The sequence below is a fragment of the Heloderma suspectum genome, chromosome 2 (genome assembly GCF_057233095.1).
Source record: "Heloderma suspectum isolate Gila_16-S chromosome 2, 16-S_ref, whole genome shotgun sequence".
Classification (NCBI taxonomy): Eukaryota; Metazoa; Chordata; class Lepidosauria; order Squamata; family Helodermatidae; genus Heloderma; species Heloderma suspectum.
This window is the reverse complement of record NC_139459.1, coordinates 105,118,890-105,141,159: the sequence shown is the minus strand read 5'-3', so window position 1 is coordinate 105,141,159 and position 22,270 is coordinate 105,118,890. Positions and strand designations below refer to the sequence as shown.

The following is a 22,270-nucleotide window of genomic DNA, read 5'->3' as shown; positions in this document are numbered from 1 at the left end:
AGTAGAAACATTAAGGGCAGGTCTATACTCTCCACCATGGTGCTGGGGCATGTGGTTTCCATGAAAGAGTAATTCCCTGGAAGTTATCAGTTTACATCTTTTGAGAACTTCTATACAAGCTCCTGTATTAAGAGTCCAGAACAAAGATTGTCTTCGAATGTTTCTGCTCAAAAGCTGCTCTGGACTATGCTGTTTAGTTCTAAGCACACTATGATGGTATAACGCACCCATCCCCAGCCTGGTACCCTCCAGATGTTTTGGACTTCAACTCCCACCAGCCTCTGCCAGCATGGCCAGTGGTTGGGAATGCTAGGAGTTGTAGTCCAAAATATCTAGATGGCACTAGATTGGGGAAAGCTGGTATAAAGCTTTTACATTAAGGAGTTAGCGGCATCAGTGCCTTATCTTGTGGTTATCACAAGATGACCACAAGACTTCACAAATGTGAAGTGGACTTAACATTTTCTTGCAGTACCTACAAGGGACAGAGTTGGACATCTATGAATCCTCTGCTGTTCTGCCTCAAACTATCCTGGATTAGGGAGGGATGATGCTATACAATTTCAGTTATGTGTGCACAGTGTCGTCCACACGGCCAGGATGCCAGCCATAGTGTGCTTGTTGCCTAATGCATGCAATGCTCCCCCATCGCTCCGCTTGTTTGTCATTACATTTTTTTCAGAATGGTACAAATATAACACAGAAGAAAACATTGGTACCCAGTACTGTAGAAAAACATCTTGTGATTTCAAATATATTTAGATGCGGACAGCCAACAAATGAAAATCGCCAAGCTTCAGAGGGGGGTGAGGACTGGTGTATCCAAAACCTACTGGGATCCCCGCCTCCCCATTCACCCTTCCTAGCTGAATCAGTCCTTCCCACTTCTGCAGCCCCATTCTTCTCTCATCATACAATTTGACTGCGTCACTCTTATAGTTGTAGCTCCACACGTGCAAGCCGAAGGTTACAAAAAGCAGTCAAAGAACACCCACCTTTGCGGAAAAACAGCAAGGGGTCAGAACTTGCTGCCCGTCAGAGCTGCTCTCGGCAAGGGTTGTGCATGCACGCACACTCGTGTCAGGAGAAATATCCTTAGCGCCAGAGGGCAGGCTCAGGGCCAGCCCTTCCTGGTGATTAGGTGGAGTGAGGCAGCTGCTTCAGGTGGTGGATGCAAGGGGGCAAGAGCCCCCCTGGCTGTTCCCGTCCCCCTGGGCCAGCTGAAGTGATGAGTGCTTGTTCCCGGCCTAGTTGCTTCTCCCAACTTCACAGACTCTGCTGCTAGAAAAGGCCCCTGAGTGAGCACACAGGGTAGGCAGCTCGGTTCACACACTTCCAATAAGCATTGCATGAATACATGCATTACTCTGCTTACATGATGCGTGCTAGTGCTACCACACTGGAGCATTTGAGAGGGCAGCAAGCAAGCAGCGTGATGAGTGACAGCAAGGTGGTGTAGGACAGAGCTGTGTTTGCCCCGTGGCCTGCCCTGCACCTCTTAAGCTAGGCTGTTGCTCTCAGGCAGAGCAGAGGACCCCATGCTGTTGGGAGTGCCAGTACGGTTGGCTTTCCCTGCCCCTGCCAGTTTTTGCAAGGTTTGATTTCTCAGTTGCCTACCCATCAAGCCACTGAAAGGTGCTCGGGCTTTGAGTTTTCAGGGCAAGGACTTCCACAGCTGGGAGGCAGCCATTAGTGATGCCCCCCTGTAGGATGTACAGTCTTCACTTGGGTACGAGTTAGAAACTCACAGAGCTCTCACTTTAGCAGTTGCGATGGGGTACAAAGTCTGTTTCCTTACATATGTGAATTTCAAGCCACTTAGGATTTCTGAGGTCAAGACAGCACCACAAATTGCTCCCAGCTTGTTAAAAATAGCTTAATGGGGATGCTGAGGCCATGTGTTCCCATGGTAAACCACCTCCTAAGTTCTACACCAACTGAGGCAGGTAAACAGAAGAAAGCAAACCCATTTTTGGGGATAGATCTATCCCATGGTTAAAAAGGTCATGGTTCTTGATATTTCCTATCCCATGGTTTAAAAGGTTGTGGTTTTGGACATTTCCTCAAAGTCTGTCATGAAAACAAACACATCTTACAGCAAAAGTACATTTTATTAACAACTGCTTATATTTCATTTCCAAAAGTCAGATGGGACAGTCTTAGCAAAAACATTATTTCAGACTGTGAAGCAAAGTTTGTCACATTACCCTCTTAAGGCTTTAGATGTGGTTCTTTAATGAAGTTACGAAGCAGAATGTCTTGCTAAGAACTTGATAGGCTAGATCAGCATTCTTAGAACTCCGCCGGACCCACCAAGACCACTTGAAACTTGCTGGCTATTTCTGGTCAACTTAAAAGGGTTTTTTGTTCAACAAATAAAAGCACATACATAAGTCATATTTTAGTAACTGTATTCTTGCCTTTCTGATGTGATGGATATGCCTGTTTTTGTGAGCAAAATTCTGTGAAGTTTGGTGCAATCTTCGTCAGCTTTGGCCTCAGTTCAAGTTCGCCATTCATTATGCTTCTATATTCAGACGGGTGTGGCAAGCAATACAATTCCATCTCGCACAGGTACATACCCTGGACAAAAGGGTCTTGATCTCCATGGCCAGAAAAAAACACCAAGCACAGGGCCAAGGACAGATATTGTCAACCATTCTGCAACCTTTCCACAGACCACAAAAATGGAGCTTATGGACCACCAGTGGGTTAGATAATATCTGTAGAAACTCCCATGAAACAATAGCCAAGAAAACAAAACAAAGTTGGTACAGAAGCAGCCATACTGTGAGCAACCTCTAAAATGTAATCTAGGGAGGTATTGAAGAATACTAGGATAAGGAGCTGAATTCAGCAACACTAGAGCATACTGCATATTCCAGCATTTTAAAAGGTACAGTTCAATACATGAGAACAAAAATATAGTAGTTTGAAAGCATCTCATGCAAAGTAAGTGATGGTGCCAAATAATGCAAATCCTAGCCTGTAGCAGTTTCATGCTTCCTACAGCTATGTCTATAGCATGATTTACCATAAAGAGAATACTATTGCTCCCCAACCCATTTTTCATGAACACTAAGATGCAAGCACCATATTGCTGTCTGAGCAATTGTGTTACTTGTTCCTCTTTTGCTGCAAAACATTACAATATCTACAACCCCTGTAGCATCACAAGCCAACTAGATAGCCACATGTATTTTATTCATCTACCTACCCATATGGATTGGCGGTCTATATCTTTACATGAAATGGAATAAGTGAGGGGAATGATACAATTTCCCTTCCCTCACTGTGCTCTGTTCCTTCCAGCAATTTTCTTTCAGTGAACCAACAGGAGAACATTGCCTCAAGTAACAGAACACAAGGAGGTAAGGGAGAGAAAGGTACATGTTGCTTTCTTCACCCACACGGTCCATTTCATGTTCAAATGAGATTTCCTGCCCCACTTTAAATGTGAATGACACAACCATGTGAGTAAAATACACGTGGCTTCCCTGCCACATCTGATTTGATCTGTTCTTTTCTATTGATCCTGCAGTGTTAGGAGAAAGCTACAACACTGTTGGTATATGACTAAGGCTCATTTCTCACAGAACATTTATAGGTATGCGCCTGTTTTAATGATGTACTTAAAAATGCAGAGCGTGAATGCAACAGAAATGTGCTTGCAGACCCGCGCATAATAGTTATGCTGTTCAGGAAGCCGTGATTGTTGTGGCTCCTTGGGTGTACTCAACAGCAAAACCAAGTTTGCCTCCGTGTAATGTGTAAAATGGCCCTAAAGCAACACTCATAAGCATACTTCTGTGGAAACTCCATTGATTTCAATGAACATCCAAGTTTAGGACTAGAATGTAAACCAGCACTTTTCTCCCAAACATCCACTTTCCACTAGAAATTCCAGGAAACTGGGATTTGCAAATCTTGCTGACTGCTTCATATGTATGCCATATCAGACCAGTTCTGATCATTTTCAAGTGAAGTGCAAGTTTCAGAAAGTCTAAGCAGTCCATGCAGAGGAGGAGAACATGGGGTGGTTTCATGCTACCCATTTGTATGATTTGCAGCTTATCTGCTTGGTACTGCTTATACATGATGAATCACCTTTGTGATTGGTGAACGTTAAATTAAGAAACCTATGAATTAAAATGTGAGCAGTATGAAACCACCACCAACATCTACGGTAGTATTTTAAATGCCATAGTGGTCATGTAAGGAAGCTTAATAAGTATCCTGTCCAAGGATAAACTCCTAGGAGCATCAAAGGTATACGATGGATTGCTCCAGTCCCTGCTTTCTCCTCAGCTTTCAGTAGCTAAAGCTTTTGAGGCACCCTGCCAATGAGCCTGGTCAATAACCACAGTAAGACCTGTCTATTTCCCCCTATACATTTTATTGAACAATCTTTTGCAAAATATGCACATCTCTACATTTATTTTAACAAATTCCTCTGTTTTAAACTTATTGCCAGTTACTCCCATCAGAAATTCTACCAAAGGCTTGAATGTGGTCACTAACTTTCCCCACACCATTTGTAATCTTACATAAACTTTTTCATCTATCTTCTGTCATGGAATTTCCTTTAGATACCTAACAAACCTACAGCCAACTCTATTCATGGCTAACTGAAGTGATTTTCAGTGTGATTTGCTTCCAATAATGCATGCTTCGGATTGCAAACATCTGGAGTTGTTGAGAAAATAGCATTCATCTCAAAGAGGCTTGCGTAGGGGAAATAGGAAGTTCCATGCCAGTGAATGAAGACTGCAGCAGAGCAGTACTTAGTCAAAGAAACACTGCATAAACTTAATTGTTTCTTTAACATTTATAACCATCCTCAAATGTTGCTCCTATCACAAAATGACAATAAAACAAAAAGCCTTGATTTCCAGGTCTGAGACATTGCTAGGCAAAGTCTGGTCTTTTATGTTGAAAGAATAAACTACAGTTCCCATTTAACACTAGGAAATGGTGTCTCAGTATACCATTTAGGGCACAATCCTTCGTGGATACCTGCAGCCTCCAAACCCAGATGCAGGGTAGGACAGCGGGGGAGAGCTTTGCCTCTGCACTCCAGCCGCCCTGCATTTCTGCTAGATGGGTGACTTCACCCATCTAGCAGTGGCACCTTGGAGGGGGAGGGAAGGAAGCTGGGGTGGCCATAGGATAGGGCGTAGCACAGCCGCCCATCTCCTCCCCTCCTTACCCCTGAGAACACCCACTTTTCCCCATCTCCGGACTCTGTTTCCTGAACCGAGAGAGGTAGCTGCGCAGTTCTCTCCACGCCAGCTATGTGGGGGCGGGGGCGGGGAGTGCAGTGTTCTGTCTGAGATCGGAACTAGGAAACTGAACTATCCTATGCACCCCAGACATTGTCTGGGAGACATAAGATTGCTTCCTCAGTGTGTTAGAATGGAAATCTGGATAAGGGTATATGATTAGAGATGTCAGATTCTGAAATTGTGTCCATATAACAGGTAGAGAGCAAAGAACCTCAGAATTTTAAAATGGAAAAATAAATGGATCCATTTTTCACTCTTTGCTTCAGTATCTAGCTCCTTAATGTCCAAAATATGTTTTTCCATCTAAGAGCTTGTTTTACCCTCTTATTTTGGGACAGCAAAAGAAAATGCCACATCTAGACAGGATTGCAGGTGGAATGACCTTGTATCCCAATAAAGTTTTTCTTTGGAAAGAGACAAGGGATCGGTTTTGCTTCATAGGCCTCAATTGTTATATTCAAGTTATGGAAGGAATATCTTCTCAGAGTTGTTTTATTTGGCTAAGAGGGTTTTAAAAAATAATCTGTCTGGATCATCTCGAGCTTCCTCCACTGCAGGCACCTGTTTGCTCCAGTTTTCTGCCTGTCCTACACTATGCTGTCTATCTGTTTAGCTTTGCGAAGACTGAGGGGAGATATGATATCGCTCTTCAAGTACTTGAAAGGCTGTCACAGAGAGGAAGGCCACGATCTCTTCTCGATCATTCCAGAGTGCAGGACCCAGAATAATGTGCTCAAGTTACAGGAAGCCAGATTCCGGCTGAACATCAGCAAAAAACCTCCTGACTGTTAGAGCAATACGACAATGGAACCAATGACCTAGGGCGGTAGTGGGCTCTCCCATACTGGAGGCATTCGAGATGAAGCTGGACAGCCACTTGTCAGGGATGCTTTGGACTGGATTCCTGCATTCAGCAGGGAGTTGGGCTTGATAGTCTTATACAACCCTTCCAACCCTACTATTCTATGAGATTACACTGTGAAGACTTTGGTGGCCCTGCCTTTATTCCCAGTTAGAGAAGCTCACCTGGACATTTTTGTAACCTCACAGATCTGGAAAGGGTGCCTAGAAATAGATACAGAAGCTACAGTGTTAAAAACTGTAAAAGACAGGTTCTAAGAGAGACCGTGACATCCAGATCTTGTTACAATGTAAGCTCTCATTTAAAAACACTGTTGAACTCATCATTATAAGGAACTGCCAGACATGCTGCTTCAAGTCAACACTCAGGCCCTCATCATGTCCTCTAACTTGACCTGCCTACTGCCTTGTATTATTCCGTGAGCACCAACCCCTTTTTCCCTGCCAATGACAAGAATTAGAATCAGACATTCCAAATTCAGCTGCAAAAATAAATTGTACACATTTGTTTAAACCCTAATTGCCAATGTCATTAATTACAGCTATACAACTGATTATTACCAAGGCCCATCTGATTTTGTCTTTTGAACAGATCTATGGGTTGGATCCAGACTTTGTCATGCTTAGAGTAGACCCACTGAAAAAATGGGATCCAACTTTATATTCCACTGCCAGCAGATTAACAAGTTCTAGTATGGTTAATACCATGCTAAAGGTTTTCTGCTCCTGCCCAGAACACTCCAGGGCCTCTGGGACATAAAATTTGGCAATAATTTTTTTTAGAAATTTTATTTAATATACACAAAAGATTATTCAAGGACCTACTATTCAAAATACCATCCTTTAAATGGAAAAAGCTCCTGCGTGCAAACATTCAATGTTATTTTTACGGAGTCCCTAGAGACTCATTTACACATTTGGCCATCTTCCTTCTGGTTTAGACATCAAGGACTCTACCCTTTTTACATTTTAAGTAGGAACAATGGTAGTCATGATTCTCTGTCATTAACACCACACAATCTCAACATCCCTCTGAGGCTTCCACAGCAGTATATTGGGCTGAACAGCTGTCACATTTAAGAAAAAAGTGCTCCCTTTCCATTGTAAATTCTAGGCCACTCCCAAAACAATATGGTTTATAACCTGGGAACCTTACAGATTAAATGATGTTCTGCACATAGACCAAGATCTAAAGAAATTATGCAAATTCTGGGAGAACAGTTTACTTTGCTTGAATTTCAGTTGTTCAGCTGTGGGAAGACAATAATGCCCTAATTGGGCACATACAACTCTACCCTGTGCATATATATTGTTTCTTAGGATTTAGCAAAAGGCTTATATGCTTTGTCCTGATTATTAGGTGCAGTAGCAGCAAGGGGATGGAGTCAAATGAAGAGAACTGATTCATTTTTCCTTCTTCCTGATTCTGGGACTGATTCAACCCAAGATGCTTCAGGGCTTGAGACACACTTAATGAATGCAACTGTGCACTGGCAGAAAACAGTAACAACACATTCATGTTTATAACACACCCCTACATCAATGATGATTTAAGTGGAAGCAGTGCAAGTTGTGACATGACTGCTGGGTGGGAGACTGTTTTCTATACTTCTGGTGTCACATAAGCAATAGCAAAAAGATAACAGAGTTTGGTCTACACTGACAACATACTGAAACCAAGACCAAGGCCAAAGTAATTCCTTGGCTACTTAATATATTTTGGTTTTAAAATGATAAGTTGATGATTTGCCCCAAGGCGCTCAACAACTGACCAAAATAGAATACTTTAAGTCTCACACTGACAAGATTTAATTGAAAACAGAAATTCAAAGTTTGGCACCAGTGTTCCCTTAAATGCTCATCTTAAAGACAGAACCATGAAATAATATTCTTTAGGTACAAAGGTAACCAAGTAGTAGTGATTTCATTCATCCCACTCACCAGCGACTAATGTCTTTCAAACAATTTCCCCTTTCAAGGATCATGGAAAGCTAGCTTTTCTGTGAGCGCGCCTCTAGAAAACACTGTTTACAATTCTATTCTAGGCAGTTGTGGCGACTTACATACAAGATACACAAATGTTGAAACAAAATATAAAAGGCCTTTGTCCAAAAGCAGAAAATAAAAATTTCATCCCTGTAGTAGAGTTAAAAGGCCAGTGCTTTATCTGTGCCACCCAGATATGCAATGTTGATAGCAACCACTGATTTATTGCTATTCATGTTAAAATCAAATTTGAGCACCTTCTATGCAAGCAATAGAACTCATTACGATGATCTTCAGGATCCAGACCGAGACATGGGTATATCTAATAAGATTAAAGCAGGTTCCTCCAAGAATTAATCAACTGTAAACACTGCAACTCTGCAGACTCTTTTTCATACTTTGATTCTTAAAATTGAAAAGGCAAGGTTTAGCAGTAGCAGAAAAACATCCAGTTTCACATTCAGCAACATATGAGAATTCCCCTCTCCTAAAAAAAAAAAAAAAAGAAATAGCAGCACATTTTCAAAATAAAAAGAAGTATGTTTCTGGATTACCCTCGCTTCCAAAAACACTCAAAATAAAGTGCAGCACCCATAAAAATAAGTCTCAAGGAAGTCGCCACGTTCTTCTCTTTGTAATAGGAGTACTTGGCCTCAGTCTTAGGAGTACTATACTGTATCCATCATTTTGGGTTCGTCCTCGTCTCTGTGTGCCACTGAGTTCAAACTGCAGCCCTGTAATGAATCTGCATTCTGCAACAAAGGACACCATAACAGGAAGTCAGTTCCAGGCAAAAATCTGACCTGAAACACTGATGTGCGTTGCAACAGGCTTCTTATCTCTTAACTATCTGTAGGCATGTGGATACTGTACCTTGTAACATTCACCGCAAGAGTAGTTATGCACTTGAGAACTACTGGGGATTCATAATCTGGAAATGACAGCCTGCTGAAGTCAGGAAAGGCATTTTCCGTTGGGCTCCAAGGCATTGGGAGCCACCAAAACTGAAGGCGGGAAATGTGAGTGGACAGACGCTAAACAGCTCAGCCGTGACTGACAGCCTTCACGGTTTATTCCACTATCACAAAACATTTCCACAAACAGACAGCTGGAAACTGAAAATTATATTTGCTGTCCCTTGCAATGGGTGGCACTGCTCACTTGTGGTTTTGGGATGAATTGCTGGGATGGTGCTTCTTCTTTGTGGCTCCTTATTCTAGCTGACCAGAAGCACTATTACTGCACAAGCTAATTATACATACTGGATTTAAAGGACTCCCCGCTTGAACAAGGCAACCACTACGGTCCTTCAAGATCTACTATTCTGTCATTAGGTTGTGTAACTCGCTCAACTTTTCAGTCTCTAATAGGCACTTCCAGGAGGTGTACTGTCACAGCTGTGTAAATAAGCCCCCCCGCCCCCCCATTACTAGCCTGGATTGTGTTTTATTATAGCCTTCTAGGGACTGGGTGAGGCAGGATGGAGAGCTGCATTTCTATGCTGGGTGTGCAGGAAGGGGGCTTCCCTCCTCGAGCAGGCTGCTTGATTTCTATGTTGGGGGCAGAAGATGGAAAGAACACTCCACCTCTCCTCCACCAGTCCACTTGCTTGCATGGAATCCCTGGCTGCCTAAGTCTACCTAGTGGTTAAAAATAAGGCTAAATTATCCTATTAGCACAACCACTCTCCACATAGCAGAAGATGTACACTAACCATGCTTTCTGGCAAAGACACAGTGGAAGTGCTACTATAAAGCAATTCCTTCATAATGAAAGTGTTTGCTAAAGCAAAATTGATTGGGTGGTTTAACATGGGATGACGTCTACCTGGGAAAAACCACAGCAACAGGAAAGGTTGAGGTGGTGACCATAATCAACTCAGCAAACCTAATCTCCTCATGGTAAATAAGCAGAATCTTTTACCTGAGATAATAAGCTGCATTTTACTTCAGTGTGCTTAAATGTCATTCATCTTATGAGAACCTCATTTGTGGCTTCTTTACACATTTAATGTCAATTAAAGCTTGTGACTAATTTTAGCATTTGTTTTATGACAATATAGGGTGAGGCAGTGTATGCTAAAATGTAATGCCTTAATAAATGAATCATTGGGTTGTTAGACATATGCCTAGACATCTGCAACCCTGGAGAGCAGAAGCAACATTGGTGCGTAATTACTCATCATTCATATAGTTAAATGTCTGTACTGCATAAGTGCATGCTTTTGCCACACTTAGTCCACAGGAAAAAAATACTGTACTATGTTGAAACAATTCTAAGGAAGGGAGGAAGAGAAGAAAAACATTTTTCTAGGAAGACACTCAAGCATAAGAATGGCAGAACCTGCCTTAGATCAATTACCCATTCTCTATAAAAAAAAAAATTAAAAGACCCACCTGTGGAAAAGACGCAAGCCCTCCTATATAATTCAGATCGGTGTGAAACAAAGGATTCTGAACAGGCATAGTGTGAAAGTTCTGTGATTGCGAACAAATCCTCACTCTTGATTTGAATGCTTCAAGTTCATTTTTAAAAGCCTCCAAATAGCCTTCTTCCCCGGTCTGTCAAACCAACCAACAAGCAATTAAGTAGCTCTCCAATTTCACTGTATCTATCTTCTGCTAAAAAAAGATAAGATTCTCTAACCAGGCAAACCCTATTAGGTATCAAGCAGGGTTTTGTTCCCCAATTTTTCTTTTACAATTTTGCATTCTTTATTCTAGTTATGGTGGGCAACAAGTAACTATGCAGAACAGTCCCAAGCCCAATCAATTGAAATCTTATTAATTATCTCCTGTGGCTTTTGAAATTTATGCAGGCTTTGCCCAGGCTCTCCTTGCAGCCACAAGGGCTAAAATTGCAAACAAACAAACAAACAAACAAACAAAGCACAAAACATGAACCTTAAGATTCTCAGGAAGCTGCATTCTGCATTCCCACAGAACCTCTGCATACACACAGCACTTGTTGTTGGCTGTTATCAAACACCAGTCTCCCCCAACCTCGCATGCCCCAGATGTTTTGGACTACAACTCTCATTGGTCTGCTGGCTGGGGATGATTGGAGTTGTAGTCCAACACACCCAGAGAGCACCAGGTTGGGGACGGCTGCCATGCAGTCAATAGAAAAACACTATTGGAATGAACCCTTTTTCTCTCAGGCTTAATGCACACAGTTATCCCTGCAAGTTATATAAAAATCTTTCCTGCAGTAAATATCTTAGTTATAGGAGTAATTTGCAGGAGCACTCTTGAAACTTGAAGTGTTAATACACAAGGTACCCGAGTAAAAAAAGATGTGGTTGACCAACCACCTCCTCAATACTTTTGTTTTAACCCTTCTCCTTAATTTATCATTTCTGCATTCAAAGAAGAATGGACGCAACATATTGTGTGGATTTGCAGCGTCTCACTTTAAAGCTGGGACGATTCCCTGCAAGTTCATTCGATAGCAAGACTCACTACTTGAAACCCAAGCAGCTGCTTTTCACAACCTTCCATGTGCAAGGCCACCGACAGGTGAATATTTTTAGACATCACTTTCCTTTGCTGTGCTCAGCCCAAAGCAGTCCAAATTGCAGAGCACATTTACAGCGGTACAATGTAGAGTACTTTAAACACAGAACTGCATATCTAGAGTCACAATCAAAATCCTTTAAACATCTAACTTGAATTTCCGGTCGGAGCCAAGTCATCTTGGAAGTGACCTGCGGAGCTTCACAGGCTGCTTATCTCAAGCAGCTATGAAAAAGGTTGAGAAACCATTTTAAATTCCCCTGGAATTAAAAGGGGAATCTTACAGTACCATCCGGTTGAAATTTTGGAAGAACAGCAGCTTTTGCAGCGCAGCAGAACAGCTGCAATCTAAGGTCAGTGGCCGGAATATCATCTACTGAATGCTGTCTGAAACTCCTAGCAATTAGGAGAATACAAGGCTGATGAGCTCCAAAAAATATTTGTGAACTTAAACTACCAGCAATATCTGGGGACTAGCATTTAAATCTAATTAAACGTTTGTCTTTTCTATTTCTGCAACTATACTTGCTTGTTGTGCTTTTGGAAGTGGAGGATGGCAGTATCAAAGGGAAAAACAAAAGGTCTGGGAATGCCACCTACCCCTCCAACTGCTCTCCCGGCAAAGGTTTCTAGAAAGGCCGGAGGCGAAGAGGAGTTGCTCGCTTTGATGAAAACTATGTCTTCTCAGCTATCAGTGCAGTCAAAGAAACTTGAAACAATCCAGGACTCAAATCACTGCCCTCCAAGGGGCTGTGGATTTAATTAATATCTCTCTTCAAAAGATGGAAACGAAGGTTAATGTGCTCGAAGATCACGTTATTGCTCATGAATCTGCTATGCAAACTTCGCACAATACTTTGTCTCCTCGAATTTCCCAATTGGAGGCTTTTACACACAGAGCGAACCTTCGTATTCTGGGTATTAAAGACTTGGCTGCTGATGTATGTTTGGCTGAATTTGTGGATAAACTTTTGCATGAGTTATTGGTTTTGCCATCTGATTTTTTACTGGATATTGAGCATGTATATTGTGTTCCTGGCTGAATACATGGCACTAAAGGGACTTCTGGGACTGCTGTTGTGCAGTTTTCACGAGTTTCTACAAAAAATTATCTTCTGTGTCTGGCAAGAGAATGAGATGAGCTGAGGTGGGGACCAGCAAATAACAAGATTATGCTCTTTCCTGATTATACTAAAGAAATTGCTGGCAGAAGAAGGCAATTCACCAAAGCGAGAAGTTTGGCAAAGCAAAATAACCTGCTATATCATATTAAATATCCTGCTACATTTTGCATTCTTTTTGAAGGCCAAATGAAAAAGTTTTTAAATCCTGATGTGGCTGAATCATTTCTCATTGGTGTTAACATTAAAACAAGGGAGCCAGCGTTCCCAGCCTCCTGAGTTGGGATTTAGCCATTTTTACTGTTCTTCTGAAGTCTTGTTTGGGGTTTAGCTGATAGGATGTCTGGGAAGTTTGCCAAATTAAATGTTTGCAGATTTTTGTTTTCTTTTTCTTTTGTGTGTTATATTGTGTGTATATGAATATACACATTTAAATACATTTTAGATATATTACTTAAATAAATAAATGGTTTTTATTTTTTTATTTGTTACCCTTCTCTTAAATTTCTTCTTTTTCTTCTCATTTCCCCCCTTTAAAATTATCATTAATATTAGTATTACTATCATTATTATGGGATTATGGTTATTATTTCTAGTTGGTTAAACTTTTAATGTTTACTATTATGTGTCAATGGAATGGTAATATATGGTTAATGGAAATGGACTGTTTGCTCTCATTTATTTGCTGTAAGACTGAGGTTATAACATTGAAAGACAAGGCTCACAGTTTATGGAGCAGTGGATTGAAGCTTTGCTAATATTTGCAATGTTTGGAAGAGTGCTGTATCGGTATAATTTGCAATTGGACTTATATTTGGATATTTGGTTTGCTTTCACTGAAGCTTAGATATAATCTTCCTTCCTTCCTTCCTTTGATTTCCTCCTTTTTTCTTTTTCTTCCCCAGAATACTGCAATGTTGGAAACTGTAGATTTTGACTATGTTGTTGGTAATGTTTATTTCACTTATAAAAAATAAAATAAATATAGATTAAAAAAACACATCTAACTCAATTCTAAACGAGCTAGTCCTCATGATTTTAAAAATGCCACTAATACATACTTAAATATTTAAACTTTAAGGCTTTTAGAGGTGGAGTAGGTGGTCAGAGATCTACAAAGCTATGTTAACTCTACTATGGGCAGTATCCAATGTCACAAAAGAGGACATGTGCTTGTGCAATGGGATTTCCCCTTCTCTTCCCCCCTGTAAATCTTTAGATCTGCTTTGGAGGGTCCCCCAACCCTCTTAAACAAATTTGGGGGTACACAAGGAGATGCAGGGGAGAAAGAGAATCTGTTCTACCAGCAGTATCTATTCCACTGATGGACAGATACCTCTGGATACAGCCCATGTTTCCCATGTATTTTCCTACTGTGTGTTCCCCTCTTCTGTGCATCCCCCACAGGGCAGATGGACCCACCAATGAACCCTGGTGACAAGAGTGCATATACATCTATTCCAATGAAGGGTTGAAGATACAAATATATAGTGAGGGTGTGTGAGAGGGAGAAAAAGAAAGTGAGTAAGTGTGTGCGCACGCGTATATATGAGTATGAGAGTGGTGAGGCAGGGGATGCACACTTCTGTATGCATGAGATACAGGATATATGGCTGCAAATGTCAAGGGGCTTTCAGGGCAGTGCAATGCAAGCAGTTCCACACTTTCATCAGTCAGCACTTCTATTATAGCAAAATCAAAGTTACTGGGAAATGGAAGAGATAACTGATTTCAATAGACTACAGAACGCTCTAAGAGCATTCAGTCTGGCCGCATATTTGGGAGTGGGTGGAAATTCAAAGGGAATTTGTATGGGTGGCCCAAAATCTAAAAATTGAATATGACAGGAAATGAGTTAAAGAGGGCTCCTATGGGTAAATGGGCTGCTTTAAGAGGCATTTTAGTCAGGAAATTTAGTTTTGCTACACAGTTTGCTTATCTAGTGCTCCTCCGTTGCCACCACTGCTGACTACAATGAAAGGACTGATCTTTGACTGGTGCTTCTTAGTTTCAAAATTCTGTATCGTTCTATTAGAGTTTCTAGGTGCACATTTCAAAACTAAGGGATAGTATGGAGCTGTAGTTACATTCTATAATGCAGGGATTAAAAAAATACAGCTTACCTTACGTTATTTCTTTGTATCTGGCAATCTGCTATTCCACAGAATTTGGATCTGAGATTTTTGGGAGGAAGGTGAGGAGCAGCAGCAAAAAAACAAGTTTCCAAACCTCACAGTGGAGGTAAAGTTTGGATATGTGTAGGTAGTCTCTACCAAGACTTAAAAACTAGGGAGTCTCTGGGTAGGCCTCATAATGGTCCAGAGTGTGCAGCACTGGCACTTTGCAGTTTTCAATACCTCACCATCTGTTGACCTTATACAGGTATATACTTAACTGATTTCCTGACTTCCCTTCTGGTTTCTGACACAAAATGTTAACCCCCAAATGGCCACACTTCATGAAAAAATGCATGAAGTTTATGAAAAGAATGCATGCACAATTTAAGCTGCAATACTAAGCGTACTTGTATACGTTTTTTAAAAAATTGACTTCTCTTCCAAGTAAATGTGTTTAGGACTGGGGTATTATTACAGAATTAGGGACAGAATTCAATTCCTTGTCAATCACTTTCCACAAGGTTGTGATGTTCTGGTATAAGATCAGCTTTTGATGTTTTATTTAATGTTGAATATCTTCATAATAAAGGTGATTGATAAATATTACTGCTCTAATTATGCATTCACATAAAAGTACTGTTTAAACACAGGGGCAGGGGAAAGCCTTACTTTCAGTAGACATTTGCTTTGGAGACCTTTACTACTTTAAGAGAGGGAAGGCATTTGAGCATCTAGCTGCCAAAGACAATCTTCTGCTAGGTCCTCAAATGGATGTCTCAAAATTACTCCAAGGGCAGCTCCCCCCCCCCCCCCGCCCATCCCACAGATTGAATAGAAAACCCAACTTACTTTAGCTCTTTGGAAAAATAGACGGAAACATCCTCGTGGATCCACATTACAGCTTTTGGCCATTTCTATAATAAATTGCATCACAACTGCTTGGTGAGCTACTTGTTCCATCAGAGCGCCTTTCTGAAAATAAAGGTTGTTACATTCTGTAAGCAACCAGCATCATATTTCCTTCACAAGGCTAGCTGCAATTAGGCCTAGGCTAGAATTTATTGCAGTAAAACTGAGTCTCGTCATGGCATACAAAACTCCACCAGTATTAGCTCACAGGAGGTGTACCAGAAGACCTGCCATAGCAGGGGTGGGGAACCTGAGAGCTAAACTGAACTTTGGAGAAACTCTTAGGGGCTGTGCTCCAGTGGTGGGCAGGACTGAAGGCAAAATGGGGGTGGGCCAAAGGCAAAAAGGGTGAGGCCAAAAACACAAAAATCTCCAGCATAGTGTAGCTTAAAGCTCTTACTACCAGTAGCTAAGCCTTAGAAGAGGCATCTTAACCTGGGGAATGGGGGAAAACACTGCACAAAAACCAGGAAACCACCAAAGAATCCATGGTTAGGGGAAAGGGAGTATGGGCAGAGGAAGGGGGCATGACCACCTGGGGAACTCTGGAGAGCCAGACTGGGACCCCAGGAGGGCTGGATTTGGTCCCCGAGCCTAAGGTTCCCCACCCCTGTGCTATAGCTACAAACACATATGGTAAAGCAAAACCTAACAGGCCCATAGGTAGATCAAGTACTGATCTAGCTGCAAAGTCTGAGTTTATAGTTCCAAATGATTTGTTGTACCAAAAACTGATTGGAGAGTATGGTTTGAAGCCACATGACACAATTTAACTGCTGATGCTAGTCAGGTTTGGCCCTGTAAAATCCTGGAATAGGAGACTACCTGAGAATCATATGCCAGCCACTAAGATTACAGTCTTCCAAAGTGCTGCAAGTGTGATAAAGTAAATTCAACAAAAAAGGGACAAATTGGTTAAGTTACAAAGAAATATAAATATAAAGGGATGCCTATGGCATTGAGTTGGGGAAGAAAACTGAATAAGCAGCTGCCTAGTTTGGCTCCATAACACTGGGAACACAGGCCCTGCCCACTTCAGTGGCTCCCTGGCTCTCATTAACTCTCATGCTAACTAATGTGTGTTGGGGAGAGGATCACCTCCTGGTGGGAGCAGCACAGTAAAGCATGGAAAATGCAGGACAAAGTGGGGGCGGGGCTGCAAGTATCATGGTGCAGCTTCAGGAGGAAGAACTTACTAGGCTGATGCTTGCTGAAGGGCAATTCACAGGTTACAAGAAGATATTAATAAAGCTAGTGGTCAGTTAAGAACAAAGCACCACTTAAAAAAAATTATACTGACGTTTTAAATATCAGCTCGCAGGGGATTTGAGATTTAGGTTTATAAACAAATTACATTGTCCCTTTACAGACTTATTAAGTAGGTAGAGATTTACAGTGCAGAAACAGTCTAGGTCATATTGCACGAAGTACTGGAGGAAGGACTTTAAAATTTGGGCTTAATGACACTCTCTGCTGCTTTCAGCACTGTCTGCACTGAACTAAGAAGTCAAGATGTCCAAGACCAGATGAAAGGATAAAACTGGGAACACTCTAGATATCTATATGGACAAATTCAGGTTAATATAAATAGGCTGAAGTGGAAGGGGAAAAATCCTCCATTTCAAAACAGAAGAACATTTAAATGATACCTGCTCTGCTTCTAGATGGAAACACCATAAAAGGAGATATTGAGCTGTTTCTTCACAGACAAGGTACGGGTGGTCGGAAAGAAATCTCTGACTGTCAAGCCATCTGCTTAACATACCTGGAAAAATATTGGGATGCATATTAGCCATTTTGCTGCAGTTCTCCCCAAACAGAGTAAGAATTTAACTGTCTGATTCCCATGCTTAGTTCAGTTACACAAGGCAAACACCACTACCATATAAATAGAGGTCAAGAAGCCTATATATGGACTTTAGGCCAATGCTTCACTTGCTAAAATGGGAATTTACAGAATTGACATGATATTGCTACAGATGATATATGAAGAGAAATAAAAAAAAGATGTACTTACCAAAATGCCTAATCTTCTGCTCATGCTTCTGCATGAATGATTTAGATGCATCATCTTCCATTTCTTTCCTTTTCTTTTGATTAATAAAGCTCTGGCAAACAGAATTTCAATGTCAATTACCCACTACACCATAAAATATTTTAGCAAGAAGTTATTACACTGGAAAGCGGTCATTGTTCAGGAGCCACCTATCAGTGCAAAATGTTGAGATTATCTGTTGTAGAACACAGAAGACTTGAAATCACAGCAGCTGATGAACCGTGTCTCAAATAACGCACTCCAAGAAGAAAATACTGCTGGGCATGGGGTGAGAGAAAACAGACCCTCTCCTCTGCTAATTATTTCTAGTTCAGTTCCTGAGCATTGCCTGTGCATGGTTTACTTCACACATATAAGGTTAAAATTTTAGGATCTAGCACAGGGATGGGGAATGCGCGGCTCTGCAGATGTTGTTGGAATGCAACTCCCATCATCCCTCACCACTGGCTATGTTAGGTAGAGCTGATGGGAGTTACAGTCCAACAACATTGGGAGGGCCACATGTTCCCCATCCCTGATGTATCAGATCAATTTGTTAAGGTTACTTTCAAATTAGCTGTTTATAGTCTGAAACAGAATCATTTATTCACTCAGATTTTATAGAGAATTGACCTCTTTGCTAAGCTATTGAATTCCAGTCTTCCAGTTGTCTTTCCATCTTTTTTTAGACCCAGTTCATTGTGATATTTTGTCTTAAAAAGGTAATTGCAAGACTAGCATGCCCAATGTGTACTGGAAAAGTTCTTAAGTCCAGGAAATAGGGCTTTAATGATTGGTTTCTAGAGAGCTATTGTTCGCTATGGTTTTTAGAGAGCTACTATTTTTTTTTTTTAATTCATGATTGCATGATTTCTGGTCAGCTTTTTAAAAAGGAGTTCCCTCCCACTGGTTTCAACAGAAGGGAATGAACCTACTCCAGCTCCAGGGCTGGCATAGATCTGTTGCTGGTCTGGGGGCATCTCTGTGGACAGGGAGAGCTCTGAATTCTGCAGGGCTATTGCCTCTCCTGGCATGCCCCAAGATGCCTTCTCTCCCCCCACCCCCCCATCTGACAGTAGAGTTCCATTATAGGAGAGGCATCAATTGCAGAAGTTTACATGGTGGCTGGGATGGGGGTTCTGAGGCTGGATCTCTCCCTCTGAAGGCGGACTGCTTTCTACACCCTTGGAGGAGATCCAACATTTCTTATGGCCCATGGGATGGCATCCTAGGGACCACAGGATTGCAGCCTAAGTGGCATGTGGAACCATTTTATTTCCACTTCAGCCAATTGTGATAAAGCCATGTTTCAGCAGTGTTAAAGGGCACTAATGTGAAAGCAAACTTAGATTTAACCACTTCAGTCAATGGGAACAAATCAAGTTAAATCCAAGCACTCTGGGTTAGTTTGTGGATCACCTCTTCTGCTTGCTCCTGAATTTACTGTTTGAAATTTGAATATGGAGAGTAGCATTCTACGAGATTATTTCTGGGAAGTAGCAATAATCTTTACTTCACTAATAAACTTCAGCACCCTGACCCTATGAAGAGTTAGGCATGTCTAAGCTCACTGAAGTTAATACTGTCAGAAACCTAGGCACAGAACAGCACTTGCATCTGTGCCTCTTTTGTGGTGTTGATTTTGGTTTTAAGCATTCTGGATTGTTCCATACCTTATTAAATACCTCCTTGCTAACAAAATCTGTATTCCACTGATCCTGTCTTTCTTTTTGCCGTAACGCTTCCTCCTTCCGTCGCCACTCTTCTTCCCTCCACATCAGCTCGGCAACTTCCGTCTGTGCTTTGGCATGTTCCTGGTCCAGGGACTCTGAGTTATGTAATGCTAAATTGCCAAGTTTCTGCTGGGCTTCTGCTAAATTCCATTTGCATTCCACAGAACTTTTTACAAATTCCTTTTGTTGCTGACAAGCCAGTTCAATCCCATCATTATAAATCTGCATGTTAAGAAAACCTTTTTCATTATTTGGGAATACAACAGGCAAGATTTACATAATACTTGCAGACAAATAAGTTCATTTGAAAGACAGATATTCCTGCCCAAGGGAATGTATAGTTGCATAATGAGTGGCTTGTAGTTATGATGCTGGGACCCAGGAAAATGTGCAGATGCGGTTTTGATAGCAGTATATGGTCTGTAACCATTTCCTACCCAGACAAACACACACAAGCATGCATAACGGCTGGTCATTACTGCAATAATGATTTTCAATGGCTTAAGGTTACCACAAATGTACTCAGTTACTGGGTTTTGTGTTGCATTTGCTTGTTTTAATGGTTTTATATTTTGCTATGTTTTATCTTGCAACTGTGAGCTACCCAAAAGCCCTCTGAGCGAATCAGTGCAATAAACATGTTAAAAATTAAAATAAGAGAGGCATTGTGGGGTAAGAACTTACTTGGGCTCTTTAAAGTGTTTTGACAAGATATATTTGGTCAGCTGAATCCATTCTATATAGTGTTGGACTATCCCCATTCAGAGAAAAGTATCACAAACATATTAAACTGGAATAAATATCACCCCTTGGGTTCATACTCACAACCATTTAGGGCACAATCCCAAGCATATTTAGACAAAAAGAAGTCCTACAGGTTGCAGCATTCCCAAGCCAGCTTGTGCATATCTGCATGGGACTGTCCTGCTCACTGCTCTTAATAAGAGACCTATAGTAACATGCTAATTTGGGAATGCTGGAAGTTGTAGGGCTTTTTTTTCTGTCTACACGTACATAGGATTGTGTCCTTAAAATCTCAGCTTTATCCATAAACATGCACTGTTTGTGAGTACAAGACACTTAAAGGATGCTAAAATAATTAAAAACAAAACAAATAAAAGGTAACTATACCATACAAAGTGATCCTGACTGCTGTATGCAGGTAACAGCGCAATCCGGTAGTCTAATGAGAAGTAAAACCTACAGACTTCCTGTAAGTGTGTATAGCTTTAGGCTGCAGTCCTATGCACACTTATTTGACAGTACATCTGACTGAATACTGCGGGGCTTATTTCTGAATAAACATGCATAGGGACAGGCTACATGGCTGCAATCCTAGGCACAGTTACTTGATATAGGTCTCTCGTTAACAGCAGTGGGTGGGGCAGTCCCATTCCGACAGGACTGGGCCATAAGTGGTTTAGTGACGTGAGTTTTCTCTGCAGACGTATTGCACAGATGGCAAAGAGGTACACACGAGCTGTGGAATACTCTACATTCAGCAGTATTTTTATTTCACCCTCACACAAAACCGTCATAGGTCGAGAGCCTTTGCTGAAATGTCAACCCTCACCCAACACCGAGATAAATGGCAATTTGGGGGAATCCTTTCAACCACTCAAGGACGCCACATGAAGCCAGGTCAGCTCTGGAAGGCCCAAGATCACCCAGATGAGAACGTGAGAAGAAAATGAGGCGAGGGCTGATGCAGCAGCAGCTGCCAGTGCCACACGCTGACTGAGGCGAGGCTGTGCTCCACGCCCGACCGAGGCCCTCCGTTTGGCGACCGCCAGAGGTAGCAGTCGGGAGAAGGGGGGCGCGAGGAGCTCCCGTCACTTTTTGGTGCGAAAACGAGACCTTCAGCTCCTCGGCATTTGTGCGCGCACCGCTATTAGAGAGGGAACGGTATTTAAGGGGCAGCGGCAGGCAAATACGTCTGTCGTAAAAGAAGCGGCGCTCTGACACGGGGATCGACGGTACCTGCGCGCTTGGCTGAGGTGGCTCTTCTTCCCGCCCCGGGCGCAAATCACGGGAGCGCGACGGCCACAACGCCATCCCCCTCCCGCTGAGGGCGACCCGGATCGGATCGGATCGCCTCCCTCCGACTTGCGCTGCCACCCGGGACCGTTACAGATCCCACCGGAAACTAGAAGCTAGTCACTTCCGGCAACAACAACGCGTCCCTTGCTTATGAGCTCATCACGCTGCCTCCGCCTTCCTGGCCGTATGACGTACGGGGACTAAAGCGGCGCTGGCAGTTGCTAGGAGACGGGAGCGTTAGGTCGGGGCTGTGTGTGCGGGCGGCTCCTTGCGTTGGGGCGAGACCTCTGCAGGGAGCGGTTGTCGGGGCCTGGACGAAGCCCGGCGCGGTAGCGTCTCCCCGCGCGACTCCAGCGTTTCTTGTGGGACCTGTAAAAACAGTAGATTTACAGCGTGCACCCCAATGCGCGTTTACTCATAAGTAAATCTCACCTGGGTGAACGGCGCTTACTCCCGAATTAGCAATGCCCGGGATCGCGTTTGCATTTTTTCGTCGCACCTAGTCCACGAAAGTTTAAGACACGCAATGCATATATTAGTCCTTCAGGCAGCCTTCCCAGTCGGCCACCCTCCAGATGGGGCGGACAACGCCCAGGCGGCTGCGGGTGCCTGGGATTGCAGTCCAGCACATCTGGAAGGCGCCCGCTCGGGGAAGGCTGCCTGACGGG

General features: G+C 42.3%; 2 protein-coding genes across 2 annotated transcripts in view; one reads left to right on the top strand and one right to left on the bottom strand.

The window, feature by feature from the left end:
• Nucleotides 1-2,094: 2,094 nt before the first annotated feature.
• CDC37L1 (cell division cycle 37 like 1, HSP90 cochaperone) lies at nucleotides 2,095-21,971 on the bottom strand. Its single transcript, XM_084834434.1, has 7 exons — nucleotides 21,543-21,971; nucleotides 19,503-19,784; nucleotides 17,812-17,902; nucleotides 17,444-17,559; nucleotides 15,735-15,857; nucleotides 10,529-10,693; nucleotides 2,095-8,884 (listed from the first exon to the last, which is right to left on the bottom strand). The coding sequence occupies exons 1-7, from the start codon at nucleotides 21,615-21,617 to the stop codon at nucleotides 8,801-8,803; spliced, it is 936 nt and encodes a 311-aa protein (XP_084690560.1). The 5' UTR covers nucleotides 21,618-21,971; the 3' UTR covers nucleotides 2,095-8,800.
• SPATA6L (spermatogenesis associated 6 like) overlaps nucleotides 21,810-22,270 on the top strand; it is a 43,705-nt gene continuing 43,244 nt past the window's right edge. Inside the window, exon 1 of the mRNA XM_084834432.1 lies at nucleotides 21,810-22,038. The gene's annotated coding sequence lies outside the window, so the exon portion shown is untranslated. The remainder of the gene's footprint in view (nucleotides 22,039-22,270) is intronic.

Excerpts from the sequence above, each read along its gene's own strand:
- CDC37L1 (XM_084834434.1), bottom strand. The coding sequence starts at position 21,617 with ATGGCGTTGTGGCCGTCGCGCTCCCGTGATTTGCGCCCGGGGCGGGAA. Across the intron at positions 17,903-19,502 it reads GCAAGGAGGTATTTAATAAG|AGCTTTATTAATCAAAAGAA; the intron begins GTATGGAACAAT and ends TCTGTTTGCCAG. Across the intron at positions 8,885-10,528 it reads GGCTTGCGTCTTTTCCACAG|AATGCAGATTCATTACAGGG; the intron begins GTGGGTCTTTTA and ends CCTTTGTTGCAG.